The sequence below is a fragment of the Cadophora gregata genome (assembly GCF_030347475.1).
Source record: "Cadophora gregata isolate MNR1 chromosome Unknown scaffold_8, whole genome shotgun sequence".
In the NCBI taxonomy this organism is placed as follows: domain Eukaryota; kingdom Fungi; phylum Ascomycota; class Leotiomycetes; order Helotiales; family Ploettnerulaceae; genus Cadophora; species Cadophora gregata.
Genome location: NW_026695931.1, coordinates 337030 through 358184, shown reverse-complemented (window position 1 = coordinate 358184; position 21155 = coordinate 337030). Strand labels below are relative to the sequence as shown.

At 42.7% G+C, this 21155-nt stretch overlaps 4 protein-coding genes across 4 annotated transcripts; all 4 read right to left on the bottom strand.

The window, feature by feature from the left end:
- Nucleotides 1-2719: 2719 nt before the first annotated feature.
- On the bottom strand, nucleotides 2720-3913 carry ONS95_013664 (uncharacterized protein; the record flags this gene model as incomplete). Its single annotated transcript, XM_058507304.1, has 5 exons — nucleotides 2720-3086; nucleotides 3138-3454; nucleotides 3597-3728; nucleotides 3777-3823; nucleotides 3907-3913. 5 exons carry the CDS (start codon nucleotides 3911-3913, stop codon nucleotides 2720-2722), a joined length of 870 nt encoding a protein of 289 aa, XP_058356473.1.
- Nucleotides 3914-4589: 676 nt separating this feature from the next.
- ONS95_013663 (uncharacterized protein) lies at nucleotides 4590-6442 on the bottom strand (the record flags this gene model as incomplete). Its single annotated transcript, XM_058507303.1, has 4 exons — nucleotides 4590-5080; nucleotides 5146-5285; nucleotides 5341-5723; nucleotides 5795-6442. The coding sequence occupies 4 exons, from the start codon at nucleotides 6440-6442 to the stop codon at nucleotides 4590-4592; spliced, it is 1662 nt and encodes a 553-aa protein (XP_058356472.1).
- An 843-nt stretch (nucleotides 6443-7285) lies between these two features.
- Nucleotides 7286-9380, bottom strand: ONS95_013662 (uncharacterized protein; the record flags this gene model as incomplete). The annotated part of the gene is made up of 6 exons (XM_058507302.1): nucleotides 7286-7741; nucleotides 7790-7942; nucleotides 7990-8310; nucleotides 8362-8926; nucleotides 8985-9120; nucleotides 9173-9380. The coding sequence occupies 6 exons, from the start codon at nucleotides 9378-9380 to the stop codon at nucleotides 7526-7528; spliced, it is 1599 nt and encodes a 532-aa protein (XP_058356471.1). The 3' UTR covers nucleotides 7286-7525.
- A 399-nt stretch (nucleotides 9381-9779) lies between these two features.
- On the bottom strand, nucleotides 9780-10315 carry ONS95_013661 (uncharacterized protein; the record flags this gene model as incomplete). The annotated part of the gene is made up of 3 exons (XM_058507301.1): nucleotides 9780-9881; nucleotides 9948-9995; nucleotides 10073-10315. The coding sequence occupies 3 exons, from the start codon at nucleotides 10313-10315 to the stop codon at nucleotides 9780-9782; spliced, it is 393 nt and encodes a 130-aa protein (XP_058356470.1).
- Nucleotides 10316-21155: the final 10840 nt, after the last annotated feature.

The following is a 21155-nucleotide window of genomic DNA, read 5'->3' as shown; positions in this document are numbered from 1 at the left end:
TTCATGCCCATGTCGTGCCGTCATATTTATTTTGCGTCGTACTGAATTTTTCTCCTGTCCAACGTAACATGATTTCAATTCCTAAGTCGGGCTTGAATTTCCGTCGTTGGTAGTTCAACAACTCTGTACCTACTCCTCTGCCTCCTTCTCCGTATAAAATTTACCGCATCACCAAAGCAATTCGACGTAACATGAGCAAGCTGTCGATCTTCAAAATATAGCTGTGACACCTCAAGTCATGATATACCGACGAATATATACATATATTCATATGATGAAGTGTCCGGGGATTGAAGGCTGAAGGTGTATGTTGATGAGTGGAGGTTGGAGATAGATTTGGGAGGGCCAGAGAGGGTCAGGGAGCTGAAGGTGGAGAGGGAGGTGGAGGCGGAGATGGTGAGTAAACAATTGAGGGAGGGGGGAGGGGCTGTAAGCGAGGGGGAACGAGGGGAAGCGAGGTAGAGTGAAGGGAGGTGAGATAGAGTGAGATAGAGTGGGGAAGGAGATGTGCGTTATGTTGGGTTGCCTTGGCTTGTTGCATAGCTACTGGATATTTTGTGCTCCATCATACCTAGCTAGGTTGTGTAAATCCTCCGTCGTAGACTCTTGCTTATAGACTCTGGACATTTATTTAACTGCCTGCTCTGGGATGAGAATCTTGGCTTCCTGGCTAGGCCTCCCAAGTAAATTTATTTCAGCTTTCTGTAGCTTGCTTTAGACTTGGAAGACCTGTAAGCTTTAAGTAGTCCCAGCAAAGTGCAAAGTTATAAATTTGGAAATATATGCCTGTCTACCCGGAGCATGCACAAACACAGTATGGGGGAACTCGGAGATATATCCGGCATGTAATGGCTGGAAAAGGGAAAATGGCAATATTTCAGAGCGGATTGGTGTTCTAGTCGTCAATCGAATCTTTGAACTTGGAGGTTGGTTTCTTGATTGCCAACAGATCGAAATCCGTCCTATGATAACTTTGGAGTTGGCATTACAACCAGCTATTCTTCCTTCAGATTGAGGAGTGATTCTCTCGATTGTTTAATTCCCTCTCTTTACCTTTTTCTCATTCGTCTACCTAGACGTCGGTCGACCCACTTTACCTTCCCGATGGCTCGATCCGGGATGCTTCGTGAATAGATGGTAGGTAAAGCTTCAACACACCGTATTGTGTACTTTAGGCATAAGACGACATGAAAAAATTCTCCGAAAAAGTACATAGTGAGTGGTAAGCACTGCCATTGTCGCTGATCACTGGCCTAGGGTTATTGAGTTAAGTAGAATAGTGTGGGAGGGAAGCGGATCCAGTACGCATGAACAGAAAAGTGTACCGTAACTGCACGGTCTCAACTATTCTAGCGGGCGTTATTTAGCTTCGCCCAGCTACATGGTGCGCGTGGATGCGTACGTGTCTGTGTGGCCACTATTCGGAAGTATTGTGGAGCTTGGGGCATGAGGGGGCCCAGTTTTTTCCTTGTTGTTTGTTGTCTTGGGAGTAGTCGTCTAGACGCTGCAGGTGGTGTTGCGTTGGGCTAGATTATTGTGGAGATAGGTCTAGAATTGCTTGGGTAGGTAGCTGGAAATCAGCTGGGGACTGAAACTGAAACTGAAGGATTGGGGGGTGCAGATGTGGCTGAGATCGAGGTGAGTCTAGATAGAGAGTGCAGAATACAGGGGCGCCTGGGCACTTAGAGTTGCTCTACTTTGCTTGCTGTTAACATGTTGACTTGGGATGGGGCGGAGAACTTTGTGTATCCTGATGAAGTCTAGACCTTCACTTGATGGTCTGTTGTTACTCGTCTGGAGAAGCCAGGTGTATTTATCGACCCGAGCGACAGACTCAGGCAGGGATCCACAAGAACCTGCTGACTCATCTACAGATATCGCAGTTGCAATGTTCTCTGTACCTAAATGAACCTACCAGTCTCATCCAAAGTGCCATTGAGGAACACCAGACAAATTCCATGTTTGTTGTTCCAAGCGATCTAGCTTAATTTTTGGCCTTAAACAATCCATCCAACCGATTCCATCTTGGATTGAAGTGGAGGAACCCCAGAGTCCATGATCTGAAAGGTCAAAGATTTTAAACGATGAGCAAAGTATAGATGGCCTGGGGGCTGGATGTGATGTTTGTTGTTGGTTGGTGCTCGAGTGAGAAGTTCATATTCTGTATAGGGACGCAACCATACTCACCTGCCTTGCTCGCCAGGTTTAAATGTTGGTTTCAATATGGAACTAAGACAATTTGGGGAGTTTCGGAACGATTGTAGTTCTCCTCAGCCCAATTATTTCCTGGCCTCGTACAACAGTCTGTGCTGTTCATGATGAGGTATTGTGACGGAAAGATAAGCGAAGTAAGTAAGAAAGGGGACATTTTCTGTCAACTGATGTAAACTGAAAAGTAATCTAGAGGGGCTGAGCAGCAAAACCAAATCAGGATTTTAATCTGTATTCACCATCGACTAAGGTACCGTAAACTTTTGTCAGACTTTAGATTTGACCGTTATTAGACCATTGCGCAGAGAAATCTGAGTAGCACAAGCGCCAATTACTCCACCCACCTGGAAACACCTTTTGAGAAGTACCTGTAATAGTATTGATCCCAATGGTGCTGATCGCATCTCATTATCACGCCTTCTTGCCATAATATCTACAATATCCCTTGGCTAATCATTGTTGAACAGCATCAGGCATCAATACACATGACCTCTGAAGGAAAAGAACTTTATAATACAAGGCTAGCTCCAAGTCCCGTTCTCATGATGAGATGGACCTCTTGGAGATGGCTCTTGCCGTAAAGGCAAAGGAGGACTTGAATCGGCTGACGTTCGGGCGTACTAGTCGCATTTCGACCTAGACTGGGAGACGCTGCGGAGTGCATACTTCTTCGCTGTGGAGTTTGAGATGCTGACGATTCGGCGCGATATAATGTTGAGTCACTTCTATGAACTGAGTCGAATAATTGTTGCGAGCGCCTCGATCGTCCGGTATCACTTTCTTCGTTGTCCTCCTTCTCGTCAAATTGGGAATTGAAGCTCCCGAGAAGCATCTTGATGGGATCTCCAAAGCAATGCTCAGTATCAACTATATCTCTGGTTGAAACGTCAGTTTTGTCAGTGGGGTATTTCATTCAATGGACTTACGGGATACCGTCGTACTCAAGACCATTGTCAAGTATCTCCAGCCAGTGACTGGCATCAGTGTTGAGCCCAAACTGCACAAACTCGATGCTGACCTGCCGCTCGATGAGGCTACAACCCACGAGCTTCTCCACTTTGGACACAAAGTCTACAATCAATGTCTTGACTTCGGCCAAGTCTTTCGTGGCTTCCCAGATACCACCTGTGAGGACGATGAGAGTCAAATTTCGGGGCCCCGGGCGGCCTTTTGACTTTTGGCTCGCAGATTTGAGTGCATTCTCGGCATCCTTGAGGTATTTCTCGAAGATAATACTCAATGACTTCGTTATATTAGTGAGCTAGTTCTCCATTGGTTGTGCAGAAGGAATGTTGTGCAGAAGGAATTAACATAGCGGTAGTAAATGGATCACTGCGCAGGCGTGACAAGAGACTTCTATGAGATTCGCGACCCTCCACTTTCACGTCACCGTAGGTGAAGTGCACATCCATGCCATTCTCATCTTGGCGCCTTGCCAACATCAGCAAAGTTTGCAGGACATATGTTGCAAGACCCCAATGGGGTTTCATCGTCCCGGCGTTGTCAACAAGAAATTTCTAGTGCTTTGTTAGTGAAATCAATAGGTCGAGACTGGTTTTACTTACTCTCGGTTTTTTAAAAATCGAGACAAGAACGGGTTCTTGTTGGACTTCTACGTGGAGCTACTTAGGCCTCCCATTTCATTTTCGTCTCGACCTTCAAAAATGTTCTGTCGCCCGCGCAATGTTAATTTACGAGTCATCATTGCCCAATTCGTCCGACTGAGACTCGTAGATGGGTGCCTATGTAATGGTCGACGAGGCAATGCTCGAAGGCCCTGTGCCGTATTTTCGGCGTGACCTGTTCTTGACAGAAATGATTCTGGCTCCTGAGTTGTGGACGTATTCTCCCTCCAAAAATGTCGAAAACTAACATGTTCTACCGATCCAGCTCCAGTATTGAGCATTAGTAGAACCGCCGTCACAGACTGTAATGTGAACGCTTCAAGTGCTGGATCCTCACGGACTCTCTTCAGTGCTGTGGCAGAAGATCGGGAAACTTGCGATCGATCGATGGGTCGTCTTCAGGAGGGGAGGGTCCAGGAATTTTGACTTCCTCGTCTGTGCTATAGTTGGTGTGTCCAACGACGGACTACCCCTAGTTTGGCTCGACTCTTATGTCTTCAATGTCTACCTTGGATGGTGCCGTTCCGGCGTCATCAATCTCGCGTAGCAGTTCTTCGATGTTCTCAGGAACTGGTATCCCTTCCACCCCCAAATGGCGCATTTTGTTGATGCACTCAAAAAGTGGAGTGACAGTGGTGTATGAAATAGAAGCGAGCCTTAGCTAGTAAATCTGATAGCCAGCTTTTATAGATGCCGAAGATCTGGTCCACTTCTGAGGCTTCTTTTGGTTACTCAGGCCCTCTCTCAAGTACGCTAAAAAGTATGCCATTTGGGGGTGGAAGGGATAGGTGTCGCTCTTTCCGCTTCCTTTAAAATCCGTTCCAACTCGTCGCAGGTTTGGGCTGCCTTGATTCGAGACTTTGCATCGCCAAGGAGCATCTTTTGTTCTACTAGGTCAAGGACTCGTGACGTTATAGCATCATTTTTCCGTACAGCATTCCGGAGGAAGGTATGCCAGTTCAGAACTGCAGATAACACTTCACTGCCATCATGGAAATGGTCGCCGTGAGTAGTAAAAGCCTTTTGATGCTGACGACTGCTGGCTAGCGACTTGGCTGACTCATGGTCTACTGCTACCTTCTTTATGGCCATCTTCCGAATCTTATTGTACTGACGGATGCCTTGGTACCCAAGAACTACCCAAGTAGCGGCGATCGAGAAGACACAACCAAGCGACCAGGTATCTATGGTTTGATGAACCCTACTTGGGGTACCTGTCCAGCCAGGACACCTTTCCGGGGCGCCTATGGTTGTGTTTAGATGTCCACTTCACTATCAGAGACAAGCTGCTGGACTGGGGTTGTCTTACCAAAAGTCTCCGTTCCGCCACTCAAGGCCTCTACAGGCTCCTTGCCCGTTTTTCTCACAACCTTCATGAAACCTGGATCGGCTAGTTTGAACTTGCCGTGAACCAATAGGATGTTGTCCGGCTTGATATCTGCATGCCAGCTGTGCTTGTTAGAGCCATAGGGACTAAACTTGAAACATGTTGACAGTGGCGTACCCTGAAAATTCTTCTTTTCGACCATCCGTATCAATTGTGAGATTGTGAATGCTTTTAACAGCTTCAGCAACAACAAATAGCCCTCGCCAGAACGCATCCAACTCGGCTTGGAGATACGGGGGAACAGTGCCCGCGAAATACTCCTCCAAGTCGTTTTCGCCAAATTCGAGTATAATGTTATGGGTCGGTCTAACACGCCCCTCGCAAGAGTTGGCATATGTTGTCGGATTATTTTGAGATGGTATCTCGGCCTCCTCATGCCCATATGCGCCCAAGAATTGGACCATTGCGCTTTGTTTGTTCAGGGCAAAAAATGCCTCCTTCTCGTTGAGAAACAATTGTTTGTTTCCGTCTTCAAAGGACTTGAGGGCAAACTCGTATCTCTAACCGAAAGTAAGTTTCCACTTGGCAAGCTTCAGAAAGAGTTTGATGAGCGACTAAGGAAGACACTCACTGGACCGAGTCCATCCCCGTCATCGAATCTGGAGTCTTCCACAGCTTTTCTCAACTTCTCTTCGACGAATTCCTCTAGCACGGCAATTTTCCATAATTGTGCTGTTCCACCTTTGAGATTGATGCGTTTCCTGCGACAGAAAGGCATAATACGGTTCTCTGGATACTGCCGAGTGCCATGGAAATCCAGTTTGGCTGGGCAGTACTTCCATTGCAGCTTGTCAAAATTCGCTGCTGCTTGTTCGGGGTCAGTAACTCCGAGGTCTCGAAACAGATTTCTTAGCTCATATAACTTGAATGGAAGATGTTTATCTACCGAGTCCCGTCTCAAAAATTGATGAATGAGGCTGCCCTGGCCGAGTTCGAGGAGAATGCTGAAGATCAACAGGCATTCATGCTGTGGGTGGCATATATGATCCCGGTTGATGGGGTGGGTCGGCTTCCCCAGATGTCGATATGCCACGTCTAGTAGTCGACTGACTTGGGTTGTCTCGTAGTTCTTACCCTCCACCTTGACACTGACCTTGCTTTTCAGCCAGGTTCTCCACTTTGTGGCCCGGATATATGGTCGTTTGCACGCGGCGAGTTCGGTACAACTGGCCAGATTAGTCTGGAAGTCTTTCATCGCACTTCCAGTATGATCTGCCATCGTTCGGTACCGAGTCAAGAAACAGACTAGTTGGTAGCTTTCTCGAATATCTAGGAGACAGTAGAGCTGTGTGGCCCCTCTTTGCGCAAGGCTGTAAGCTTGTGCGTGCTGGGGCGATACGCAGATCCGGCCAAGTGAATGATGTTGGAGTTGCGACGATGAATTGGGGATTGCAAAGGATTCAATTAGGTACTTTGATATGTTGTGGAAGGGAGAGGAAACGTGTGATGTTGAGAGATGGGCCAGGAAGCCTCAAATGGTTGAGGGCTAGCTCTGAGTGGAAGGACGATCTGAGGGGTTGCCCAGCTGAGCCCAAGTCTACGGCCAACGACAGTGACAGTAACCCCACACCCAAACCCCTGCAGTGGCTTGACAGTCTTCGGTGAGACCTTCTATCTTCTCTGTCTGCCTTGCAACCACTACCTGCTTTGGCAGACTTCTTTTCTCCATTTGGCGTTGGGGATGTATTCCCATATTTGCCGAGAAATGCGTTACCCCTGTATAAACTTAGTAAGTGACGACCACATGTATAAAGTTTGATAGCGGGACGAACCGTTGTCCGTTGGGACGAAGTTGGCAAGACAAATCTTACCGACGGGAAGCGGATTTAACGCCGACTGGATCTGTGAGTATGGCATTTTCCTTCCAAGCATGGGATTTATCCGCCCAGACGTGTGCGAGTCAAGGAAAGGCACAGCCGAAACGAACCAACCAGGGGACGATTTGTTCTTCGGTGAAGTCTGCTTGATGGAGCAGGAAGAAGTATTCGAGCATCCAGTGATGAATCACAGCCTCGCTGACAACAAGGTGCATGAACCAAGCATATTGCTTGGTCGATTGAGCTTCCCCTGCCTGATTTCATATTCTCGATCTTTGCAGTCTACAGAATTATTTCTTACACTCAATATCAATTTGTTGTCACACTTTCAGCTGTTATGGTTCCCCAGGCTCCCCAGTTTCACCGGTTCCTCTTAATCGTCGATTACCCAACCGCATTTCAAAGCTTCTACATCTTGCCACTGTGCACCGATCTCTCCCCGGGTGTTGTTCTTCTCATCCGACAATCTACCCCGAATTATTCGATCAAGGCCCGAGACCTTTTACCAAGTCATTTGTGGTAGGAAGTAGCGCCATTTTCCTGATCCTCTTCTCCTCATACTTGACGAACGCATATCCGATGCCTAGGGTAACCACAGTCAATGGCAAGGTAACCTCTAGCCATCTCCACATGGCAAGATCAGAGAAAGATGTGCGGCCGTTATCTGTTTGATATTTAACAACATCGGTACTGAAAAAAGTCTGTAAGAGCGTTCAGTACAGTCCACATCGTCACTGAAAGGTACGCACCGAAACAAACGTAGCTGGAAGGTAGATCAGAGTGACAACGGTTACAATACGCATTGCGATAGCTTCTTTTTGAGACAAGGCACCAATTTTATGCATCTTTATTGTCAAGATCTCCATCGTCTCGGTGGCTTGGCTCTGTAGGTGTTGCAAAATCTCAAGCGTGGTTAGCACTGAAGCAGATTTCCATCTACATTACTTACCAGGGTTTTCCTATCTTCTGTGATCTGCACAAGAACTTTCGCTCGCGCAACTTGCATGTTGGAGTCATAGACCATATCTTCGATCTGCATGGAAAATTCAACGACATCCTCGTGACAAGCGGCTGCGAGTGGGAAATGTTTGTTGTCACGTAGACGCTCGTAAAATCTCCGGAGGGAATTAAGAACGTCAGAATTCGCTTGCAATACCATTATTGCTTCATTAGTCTTGTCTTCACAGTTTTGTACAGCCTGCAAATCATGTGGCGTGAATATTCGTTGAGCTTCCGTGAGGCCTCGGGCACCATTGACAGCAAGGTGGGTCTATACAGTTATTAGAATTTCGTCGTGTTTTTAAATTGGCGCATAACTTACAATGCTTTCCATAACAGCTTCCAAACATTGAATATACCATCGCCAATTTTCGGTAGACCAGTGGCACTGCAACAAATGAACAGCAAGGCTAGATTTGAAGCATTCTTCCACAGTGCCAAAAGCTCTGTCCTCTGGCTTACCATACGGCCCCGTGAAAACCTCAATCCGCTCTTTCAGCTCCAAGTCACCCTTAGCAATCATCCATAAAGTATTTCCAGTTTGGACATCGAATTGATGATGGAGAGCTGCCTGACGAATAGACCACAATTTGTTTTTCACCACCTTCTCTTTCGGCGTCAAGCATGAAACCCCCTTCAGGTTGAAGCATAGTTGATACTGTCTCCCACTACGGCCTAGACTAGTTATCTCTTGGCCGCCATGGTGACTGCTCAGAAAAGAGGTCTCTTTGAACCCACTGAATCTTAAATCCCTTTGTTCGCTTTGGGACCCAAAAACGGATATGAAGTCGAGATAATGCATCATCACCTGGTGGTAAGTGAGGATTCGAAGAAGCATGCGTCGGCTTATTTTCAGAGGTTCCCGAGAGTCTCCCGCCCAAAGGAAACTATTGGTAAGAACAAGTTAGCCATTGGAATCTAAAAATCCGATCCGCGGGAACATACATAAAGCGGCATATTGGATCTTTCTTAGTCACTGGCACTCCAACCTGTGTCGATGGTGCCAAAGGATCCGGCATGGAATCATCTCCAAGGAACAGCTTCAATTTCTGATCGCTCAATATGTTACGTTTGTTGCAGGCTTCAAGTGTCAGCATCAAGGATTATCCACACGCTAGAGGGAGCTGGCTTACTTTGCCCTATGAACTCGCGGACTGGAACATGGATACTTTCTTCCTTGTCGGTGAAAAGAGTCGCAGATGCATTTTGCAGTCTGCTTGCATACGCCTCTGATACTGCTGGATACGATGTTTGTCGGAGCAAGTTTAGAGGGTATGATTCGAGGCTGGAGTAGGATTGCAGGAATGAGGCAGGAATTTGCCAGGTTGAAGACGAGGACATCGCCACCAGAGGCGGGGCTGCAAGGACTCCAGTATGAATATGACCGTGAGTGCGTGTTTTCCAAGGCCAAATCACTTCTACTGTCACAGTCTTTCGATGAAGTCAATTATAAAGCTTGAACGAGACGATGCAGGCAGAGGTTACTGCTTCTTTATAATTACTATGAGCAAGCCCACCACGTCAAGAATGCCTCGAGCACCGCCGCCGCCCAGCCAGGGTGGTCATTCATCAAAGGGAGCAGGCGCAGTGCGATTGGTGTCGCCCGCCCCTGTGAAACCCGAGTATCAAATAAGGGCGGATTTTCAATTAACAAGAAAGAAACAGCAGTGTCAAAATAGAGCTTCCAGCATTGCGATCGTCACCTAGTCCACCCACTCTAAATAGCACAGGCTGGCTGGCTTAGTATCTAAAAGCAGTTATGCGAGGATCCCTCTCGGGTGATTGAGATACACGTGGAACATCTTCCCGATCTTTCAACGAGAGAATCTCCGCTCTTTCATCCTATTATAGTCACGAAAACATCTCGTCAGCGACACATGGCACCAAAGAATCACCGGTGAGACAAACCTCTGTCAACAGCCGGGGCACGTCGAAATGATAGTAGTCTCCGTGGACCTACAAGATCAATTGTCAGACATGAAACCTGGGGATGCCTTGTACACGGCGCATGGATTATGCCAAAAATCACTTACTATGCGTTGGCTGAATCGATAATCAGGGAAGCGCGACTCCAGATAAGCCTTCAAATTTTCCCAGCGAAGGTGGTACACCGGAAAGGTGTCCTGCTTCAGCTGCGGCTCCTGTCTGCCGGCTGAGCCCGCCTCTTTCTTAAAGCCCCACGTCTTTCTGCGTGGCGGCGATGGCGATCTTCCCTTTTTCCTCCTCCTCCCTCCTGTGGTGGTGCTTGGTGTTGTGGTTCGGCGATCAGATAGCATGTCTGAATGATGATTTGACTGCCAGTGGTAAAACAAAAAAGTGTCTGGATGCTGATGAGAGCCATCGTGAAAGCCGCAGGAAAGCCTTGGCTTTTCATATTATTGAACGAGGCTGGGACTCAAGAAGGCAACGAAGGCAGCCAGCTGCCTTTCCGTTGTTCAGTAGCACAACAGAGGCCGATATTGAGAGTCTACTGTGAGTGGGTAGAAACTTTTCTGTGGCGGAATCCTGTTGCATGCTATGGACAGTTTTTGACGCCCATCAAAGGCGCATGACGAAAGGCTTCGTCTTCACACCCTCATTAGGTCAGGCAGAGCCTCACTGCCAGCACATTTCGATACCTGCAGATTGCAAAGGGGATTGGGCAGATTCCCTGGATGATGCCAAGCATGCGCCTGTTGGAAGTACCACTCACTGACGGCCCAACCAATCAATTCTCGGCGGCTCTGGAATCCGTTCAACGGGCAGCCTGAGGTATACCCTTGAGCTCTGATTTCAGGAATAACTTGTGTCGGGGGCCCTTTTCTCACAAAAGGTAGCCTTTAGACATGCCTTAAACCACTGTGTTGTATCGTGCCATACAAAACTTCTATCTCGCTGGCTTCCACCCTGCCATCGTGATTGGCACTGAAAGTCAATGACGTACTCCGAGTTTCGAGGTTAATAGTAAAATTATCTCGTAGATTCCTTACCTAGTATATGGCAGTTCCTGAGATACAATCTGTTACTGCAGGTCTTTATATTCGCAAGCGATCTCGAAGTGGATCTGCTGTGGGAGAAAGTAAACAAAGGGTGCGGAGTCATCGTAATTAATAAGTTGGCAATGATGGATTTGGTCCTTCGAGCCTATGATTTGATTTCCATACCGTTCATAACAGGTAGTTCGATATCGGAATCTCGACATAAGTAATTTCCATTTCCGTCTTTGGACCTAAGCTGTAGCTGCTATAGCCTAAGCTGTGAGTGAGCTAGGCTAAGCAGCGAGTCAAGGGAGGTAAGCTGAAGATAAGCCGAAGGCGATCTGTCTAGGCTCCTCAGCTACGACTACCGCCAGCTAAAATTAGAAAAAGTAAGTTAAGAGTTCTTTCAGGGCTAGTTTTAAGCCCTTATTCGCAAGAGCCGCACTAAACGACTCACTGAACCTCGCTAAATTTCAACTTCAACGTATATAAACATATACTAATCTATTAAGCACTTATTCGACTCTTATCTGCTACAAGTCGTTATACTTAAATCTATATAATACTATACCTTAATAGCAGTCGATCAACGATTCTGTAAGGTATTAAAGGGCTAAAGGGCTAAATAAACAATATTATAAATCCTGGGAGTTAACGTTTAGCGCTCCTCTAAGTATACTACTTATTATATAACACCTACCAGATACTTTCCCTAAGCAAAGTATTATTCATATAAGATAGCGCGATAAGGCGCAGTATAGTAGTTATATCAAGGGTTACGACAGCTTATTCGCCGGCCCTGCGCAGCTAAAAGCCTTAACAGCACAGCTAGTTTAAAGCTAAAACCCTTAATCTACTACTCTAGATTCGATCCTCTTAAGCTATCGCGACAGCGATTATTCCTCTAGAGGGCATTATATTAACTAAAGTACGAGCATAAGCTTAGCTTAACTTCCTCTTCTCACTATCGCACTATTACAATTCTCACAGTAATACTCTATCAGTAAATATAAGAGTAGAGGCTTACCTTAGCATTCCTTTTATACGATATAGCCTAGCTAATAGAAGTAATACCTCACGACAATATAGCTAGCTTCTGCCTAGCTACGCTATAGTAATACGTATCAAGGGATCTCAGTAAGCTCCTTTACACCGCGGAGACGATAATATGCGCTATATACCTAGATCTAGGCTAATCTGCGATAAGAAGGATCTCGGTGAGCTCCCTTAGGCCAGTAGAGACAATGATATACGCTGATACTTTAATCTAGACTAATCTATAACAAGTAGGACTAATTTCTATCTAACGTAGTATGGCAAGTAATAATCTATATAATAATAGTATCACGAAACTTCTGCTAAGCTATTCTACAGACTTAATACGAAACGCCAGCAGTGAGAGAATAGTTATAAGTAAGCAGGCTAACGTGGAAGATAGTATAGAGGCCTGTTATACAACCTCGGGAGGAGCTCGATCGGCGGTTATTATATATTAGAAGGATGAATCTAGTGATTAAAGGCTGTTTCGAGGATCGTTCAGCTCTAGGATACTGCCTTGGTAGAACTATAATCACTGCTAGAATTGGCATAGTATAATCTACGCCGCGGAGTCTTAATTCTATAAAGGGAAGGTCGATTTGGGCTTAGCTCCGCAGAGATAACTGTAAGCTCCAGGGGATAGGTGTCGTGAGTTGGGTTTCGAGTAGGATTGAACTGATTATAAGCTGATTTCTTGATCGTCAGTGAAGCTAACGAAGACTAGGGATTTATATAATAAATGAATCCTAGTAGGAGTCTAGAGAAGCTGAGATTTCATACGTAGGACTAGATCGTTTGATTTCAGGATAGCTTACAGTAGTTGTAAACGGTAAAGCTAATGTGTGGATAAGAATAGCTTAGTTCCGACGAGTAGGCGCTCACGGGTTACACTTAAATCGCTTAATTCCTCTCGCTAAATATTATATATATACTTAAACTGGTTTACTTTCTAGCTACTCTTTAGAGCACGAGATTTATTCCTTTTAGATTTCCTCTATTAAGCCTACTACTTTTTAAGTAAGATACTCTTTAGACTACTAAACCTAGCTGTTTAATCTATTCACCTAACTTAAGCGGTAGCTAGAAAGCATACAGGCTTGCAGCTACTCTTTCCTATTCTGGATATCGAATTAAAGTAAATAGAAATACAGTAGCAAGAACTAAAGATATATTAAAAACTTATATAGAAAATAAAGCGTTCTGATTTATTACTCTAGATTATAAGTATACTCTTAATAGTAATAACGGTAAATAGATAGAGATCCCTATCTCTCGAGGAGCGAACTGCTCTACGTCCGAAGGTCTCAACTAAGGCCTCGAAGACCAAGTCTACCCTTCAGCGCCTGGAATAGCTAGCTCTTCACAGGGTAAGACTGTAAGCTAACCGAATATAATAAGGGTCAGGTGACGTTAAGGCGGGAGTCGAGGTAAGTTATACTAACTATTCCTATGTATAGAAGCGGTCCGCTAATTATATATAAATTAACTAGTGATTCTTGATAATGACGATAACTTGAATAAAGCACGTGCTAAGAGTTAGGCTGAAAGCGCTTCCAGTGAAGTCAATACTAAGCGTATTGAACTAGACACGAGTCTATATAATACCCTTCTAGCCTTAGAACTCGCCTTAGCACTAATAGAGTCTATTGATATATCTTATCCATAGTATGACGTTAAGAGCCGCTATATTAAGGAGATAACCCCGGGACTTGGGTCTCACGATTAGTATAACATGCCTTCTGCTCTTATATAAGCTTAACCACTATAAGATTAGACCTACTAGTAAGGTATCAGTAGTATCACTCGAAGCACGTAATTGGAATCTACGCTCTACTCCTTCCTTAAGTCTTCCGACTACGGCGATAATAGATGGACAGATGAGAATATAGCTGAATTAAAGAAAGAACTGGGGTTAGTATTAGGAGAGTAATAAGTAAAGTTATTATCAGCTGATACATATATCTCCCTAAGCCCTCGCTCAGCTAAGGCACTATAAGACGAGATCTAGAATCGAGAACGCAGCGAAACTACTAGTAGTCGACTAGAAGAGCTACAAGGTGCTTATCGATATGGTACCCTAGCTTAGGGCCTTAAGCGGAAGCAGCGGGAGGCTCGGGTAGCTATAGAATCACTTAGGAGGAGAGACCTTAGTAAGGAAGTACTAATAGAAGAAGCAGGAGGAGTAGAGATACAGCAGTAGGGACAGCTTACAAGGTGGCTACCCGTAGGTAATTAGCAGAACCAGGTAGAGGTAGATAACACGGATAATCCTATAGACAAGGAGGCTACTGAGCTCTACTAGTCACGTAACTGGAGATCAATAAGTACCGTTTCCGACTGCGTTGGATACGCACCCAGTAGCCTCCTAGACACTAGATAAAGATAACCTAGTACTAAGTTATATATAGCGAACATCTAAATAAGTCTGATTCGGGTTAACGAAGACGATATATAGATATTAATACTATAGCTGCCTTACAAGCGATTCTTTCAAAACTCGGTCCTATAAGTAGGAAGAGATGTTATATAAGTTCACTACATATACTATAGCAGGCGTAGTAAAGGCAAGATTTTCGAGTACTTAGTCGATGAGCTCTCTACCTGGATCACTGAAGATCAACTGCGAATCTTACTTAGTCCTATATTATTTACTAAGCTTAAAAGTAACTAATTACGTTATAAGTGTTTTGTTTTAGAAATCTTAAATTAGTTCGCTAACAGAACAAAATTTAAACAGCGTCTTCCCTTAATCTCTTGAGCTGAGTATAGTCTCAGATCTATCCTAAGTATCTAGCAACTCAGATCAACGATAAGTACGGCTATACTCCTTCTACTCTACTAAGCCTAGTATAAAGCAGCGATTCTAATACAGGGAAACAGGGAGAGAAGCAGAGGCACCAAGATATATATACTAAGATCAGAAGTGAAACCTATTATTCCGTGAATACTAATAATAATAATAATACCTACGATACTAGCAATAAAGACCCACGACTTACAAAGCAACGAAAGCTACGCGTAAGGCCTGCCGCGACTCTAACTATCTGCCGCAAGTATAACATAAAGCTCCGGCTCGGATAGTATCGCCCCCTTATAGCGTTGTTGACCACTAGATCTAAGATTAACGACGCACAGCCCTAAGCTAATCACAGTCATCTCTTGAATTTCATTAATAAAAGCTACTAATATACCTCGCGGAGTTCTCGGAATCCGTCTACGGTAGTAGAGGCAGTACCAGTTGCTAAGTATCAGGAATAGCCTCTCTAAAGCTTCCTTAAACGTACTAAGATCAGGGATAATATAACATTTAATCTTGAGTTCAAACTACTATCAATTTCAGAACACTTTTACTTACTGATTAATCCTATAATATTGAATATCTGCTCTAGCAAGGATACCTTAGTAAAGGTTCCGATTAGTCACGATACTACCGCATATTCTAAGGTTTATTAAGTACCGCTACAGCCTAAGAAAAGGTATATTAAATAGATAATAGAAAGAGAAGGCAACGCTGCTACAGATAAGGAACTATAGCTATTTATGAGAAGATATTAGTGCTACTATCTTATCGGTAAAGTTAAAATCGGCTATCCCTACTCATATATAGCTCATTAGCAGCCGCTGCCGCTATCTATCTCATGTCCTTATACCTTAAGCCTCCCCCTAGTATATTAATCCGAATATTCCAGCTCTTCTTAGAGTCCTAGCTCCTCTATCTCCGTGCTAAGTTCCTATATAGCAGAGTGTTATTCATGAAGAGTTCTTTCACAGTAGCGGAGTATAGTACTTAGCGTAGCTATATGAGATATAAGGTTCCACTCGTTTCAAACCGTTGAATTACTAAGGATGAGAGCTCTTTCGTAATCTATAGAGACCTTATCACGTATCGAAGTATTACTACTCCTTCTCTAAAGAGCGATAAAGACTATCTGTCTATTCTACGAAGTATATATTATTACACTAAGTATAGCGTACTATTTATCTGGGTCGTTAATTAGCGAGAAAAGTAATACTGTTCTATTCGAGGATTCATCGTAGTAAGATCTTATAAACGTAGTCGGAAGGCTATAGGGCTGACCTAAAGTCTATCTGTAGCTGTATATATATATAACTGAGAAGGCATTAGTATTAGGGCTTAATCGCTACACTTCGTAGGGTGATACTATACTGCTATACTACCGCCGCCGGGATCGAACGTGTCGTATAATAAAGCTTGCTCTTGTGGTATCGTGTGTTCTTCTCCTTATGGTTATAATACTACCTCTACGGTATCAGCGTAACACTGGGAGAAGCGTATTAATCCGTAGAGGTATTATAACTACAGGCTGGATTATTTTGAGGCTATCTTGCTCTATGGCTTTTAAAAATTTCTTTTAGTTTTAGTGGGGATGGATCACAGAATAAATTATTGCCTAAGTACCTGAGGAATATTATTCCTGGTGATGGTGATGATAAATCTATTCCTTATGTAAACTGATTGTGTAATCTTAGTTAGCGTATTCTGTTTTGAATGTCGCTTTTTAAATAACCTCTAATGTACGCGCTAAATTAATTCCTTCAAGTATCTCCCTAAGGCCCTCGCTCTTACCGGGGCATCTGGTAGGGCTCTTTAGCCGGTGTTATTACTACGCTAATTTTTTAGCTGGAACGCCGTGGAAATATTCGCTGAACAGAACGTGTAGGTAGTGACCGGAAAAACCTGCAACTGACGCGTTTTAGAATAGAGCTCCTAGAAGCGCCTGCTTCTAAGCTTCTTTATCCTTTACCTTGGGAGACTATTAAGCTATTAATATATTATAATGAAACTCTTCTCTTATATTTTCAACTCACTTATATCAAGCTCTACTCGTAAAGCTATTCGGAGCAACGAACTCTAGTACTATTAATAGTAAGGCTCTCGCCGGACGATGAATACTATAGTAATACGCGTCTTTTGAAAGTAAAAGGATAACGGTTCGGGTAAGCTGGGGATATCTAGTTCGAGGTCTAGGAATGTTTTGCTTATCTTGTACTATAGAGGAGGAAATTTCAGAAGAAGAGCTTTATCGATATACTCGATACCGGTGGCTGTACGAAACTAACTATTCTTATATAGTTAAGTGAATTAACAATATCTAGATACAACGAACCTGAAAACCTTGCGATGCGTTATCGCAAATTCAAAATCTCAGCCCTTATAGATGCCGCTATTAACACTACTGGTAACTGTACTAGATCTTATAAGATTCTATTTCTATTATGCTTAGTAAATCTTTATCCTGACGCTATGGTAGTTTAGAGTCGAACCTAATATTCATATGATCTTAAGTATTAAGCTACTAAAATATACTAAAGGTTAATATAATAAGGCATTTCTTATAACTATAGATAATAGAGCAGAGGTTCTAGTAAGGATTCCTAATCCCAACGCTAGTCCAGCTTTCTATACGACTGCCTCTAAGGTTGCTACACGGCATTTTATATATAACTTATCACGCTGGTGTTAGTAATAAAATTCTGACCAGGTATATTTTAGCTACATATAGTCTTGAACTTACTCGTCCTATATATATACATATATTCTTTAGACTCACTTAATCTAGTCAGTGCTAAGTATATTATTAAGGAGAAAGCAAGAGGGAAACTATTAGAGAGCCTTTAGTATTAGTAGTAAATAGAATCACAACTCGGTCTTGTGACTCAGCTCGTTGACTTTAAGGTAAAGCTGGTATCAGTTTTATTTCAGAGACACGGTTATATCTACTATAAGAATGATTTGGAAAAGAAAGATCTTCCTGCTTATGATCTAGAAGCCCGGTCTCTATCGTCTGATAGCCCTACGAGGCGGCTTAACTCTGTGATAATAGAGGAGTTTACGCTTAAGCTCTTGACTAAAGTAAGATTATAGGAACGCGAAAGAGCTACAATGAATTTAGATCAAGGTCTATATAAGCTATTTACGCCCCTTTAAGATAAGTATTCTGCTAACCTAACGAGGGAGCACTCCTCTGTCCTATATAGCAGCTATAGGAATTAACGAGATACAATAGGCAACGGTATATATAAAGCCCTAAATGAACACTTACTAATCTATTAAAACGCTCAACTCTCCCGATAACTATATTTCACTATTAAAACGGTACTTTCAACTCGCGCCTTACTTATCACTTAGTTCGTTCCGAATATCACTCTCGCATCTAGACCTTTACTTTGATAATATATTCGTTAATCTAGACACGAAGAAAATAACTTGTATTATTAACTGGTAGTCAGCCTCAGTATCTGAGCCTTTCTTTTAGTATAGTATCCCGCGTATACTTATCCCAGTCGGCTCTTACTCCCTTAGTAAACGATTAGAGCCTGCGTTAGAAGAATCTAGTATAAGAGAAAACTTAAACAGGGCTATAGATCTACTTAGCTATTATTAAAACTTTAGTAAGCTTAAGAATAGGCAACGGTAGGCTATAATTAATCTATATAATCGCCCGCTTCTAACTGAACCTATATCTTTACTCTATAGGGCCTAGAGCAGGAATAACATATTTTCTTTTCGTCACGCCTTAATACATATAGCTACTCGATAGAAGGAAATCGTACTAGCTACGACGCCTTGTCCTATACAATTTACAGAGCACGAACTAGAGCTTCACAACAGTGAATTAAAGCTTATAGAAAGTCTTAGAGAAGTCTTACACTAACTTCAGAACAATAACCTAATCCTACTAGGCGGTATAGTTCTTCGAGAAAACTATAAGCAGGCTTTATATATTAATAATAGCGTTAGGGAGATGTTTATTAATATAGCTGAATCCGAATCGCAGAAAGTTCTCTACTCACGAATATGGCCTTATTAAGACCGAGATTCGTAAAGATACGATTTCAGTTGTCAGATGTGTTTTAAAGTAAGCAAAGGGATAGTATAGTCTGCGGCTAATTACAAGTTAAATTATTAAAATAAGCTATTTTAAGTCCACGTCTACTAATCGCCTGCTATGGCCCTTATCCCTCTTAACTGCTTATACGAATATATACATATAGAAAGAAAGCGGAAAATAATACTAAAAACATAACTTCTGTCCCAGATAAGTTAATCCTAAATTCCCCTAGCTACTATAGCTCTCCTCTATTACTAAGACTATTCATCTGTTCTATCAGCCTTGCGGTAATAATATCTGCGGTATTCAGAGCTCTATATCTACTCCTTGTCTGATGCAGCTTTAGATGCCTCCTCGGATGCCGCTAACTATTCATAAGTACTATCGCTTTTTATACAGTAATATCAGCTATATTCAGTGCTCTAAGTTTAACTAGATTAGAAAGATGTATCTCCACTTATGCTTCCTGTCATAGCCTCACTATTATTAACGCCTCCTTTTTCTATAGCGCTTACAACGGCCTTAACATTGAAGTTACTTCCTAAAATAAACTTGATCTTTTCTCTAATAATCTGGTGTGTTCCTTGGTGGCTACTACTGCTCCCCTTGATGAAACCTTTAACGGCCTTATTCTTTGCTTTACTATTGGCTTAAATGATACCTATCACTATGTTGGGGTTTTAGGTGTTTTTGTGTATATTGAAACAGAGATCTTCAGTCTTGATGGCTGTTAGAGAAGTCGTGGGGTTAGTAAATGTTAGATTCCTGAGTTTTTCTGGGCTCTCTTGAACTTTTTGAGCTAAGGCAGCAAGGACGGCTTTAGGGATTTTAAAAGATATAATTCGATAGGTAACTCTTACGGATTAGTAAGTGACCTTAGGTATTGAGATTATCGAAGTACTTGGTTAAAGATCGTAGGCTCATCTTGAGGGAAATAGCGACAGTTAAAATAATTAAATAAAATACTATAAACCTCTTATACTATATTTAGCCCCTAATTCGTGGTTTGATAACTAGGCGCTTGTGCAGAACCGCCGTATCCCAATTATATTGTACACACTCGCATGACTTAAACTGGCTTTGCCTAGTACTCATAAGGCTGCGACCTAGTATCTACCAATTATTATAGTCTTTAAAGGAGTATGACTTCCAGTTGTATTATATAGTATTGAAATCAATAGTTCCTATTCTTGTACTTTATATATCCGGACAAGGCAACAGCTAGCCTAACGTGTAGTATGCGCGCTATGCCATATGTTTGTCTATAATGATTAGGATCCTTATTTAAAGCAGGTAGTATATTATTATATAGACTTAATTAGTAGTCGTTCCTACTACCGATTAGAGGTAGGTTAATTTAAACTGGTGGGGTCGATATCCCTATCGAACCATTTCTTTCCACCCGCCCGCTGTATGACCCTGACGGCGTAATTCGAGCTTCGTATTACTATTCTGTTGGTTAGTGCCGTATTTAGCTTATATCGGCCAATCCTCACAAGTATTATCCCTAGTAAAAATAGGGAGGCTGGGAATACGGCTCTGTTTTACTAAGCGTGCGGCGTAGGTGTAAGAAGACTTATTAGTAGGGGTGTCAGACTATTAGTTAGTTTCCTACTAATAGAGTTTCTATTATTGAGAATTTGTTACTGAGAAAGCGGGGTTTTTAGATCGAATACTCTTTTTGTATTTTTCCTCGAGCTAATCGTAATGTTCTCCGATTAGCTTACTATAGCGAATTTTATATTGTAAATCATGACTTATTCTATTAAAAGCTAACTAGGGCGCTTAGTAGGTCTTATGCTTCCGACTAGTTATTAAGCGAAAATATTATTATCGTGTCACGACTAACTAAATTCTCAATCGATTAATTAGGTTTTAAGTCTATGTACCCTGCTTAAAATCGTGCTATATAGAGCGAGCACTTTATCACTGTACGCGAGCAAATTAAATTAGCTAGCTAAATCACTATACCTTGGATACGACATACCTTTCTCTGAAATTTGAGCTATCAGCCTGCCGACCCAGTATCAATTAACTATTAACATCGTGCTTTACTCACAGTTCCTAATATCCCCTATAAATCCACTATTTACACGGATTTAAAAACGTCGGGGTATATAAAGTAAAATAATTACAACTATTAGGATTTACTATTAATATAATGAGAAGACTATTATAAGAGGATCAGCTATAAGAAGTCTCACTAATATTATATTTATACTACTCTAAGCAATACGATTATTAAGTTACTATCGTAGATACTATAC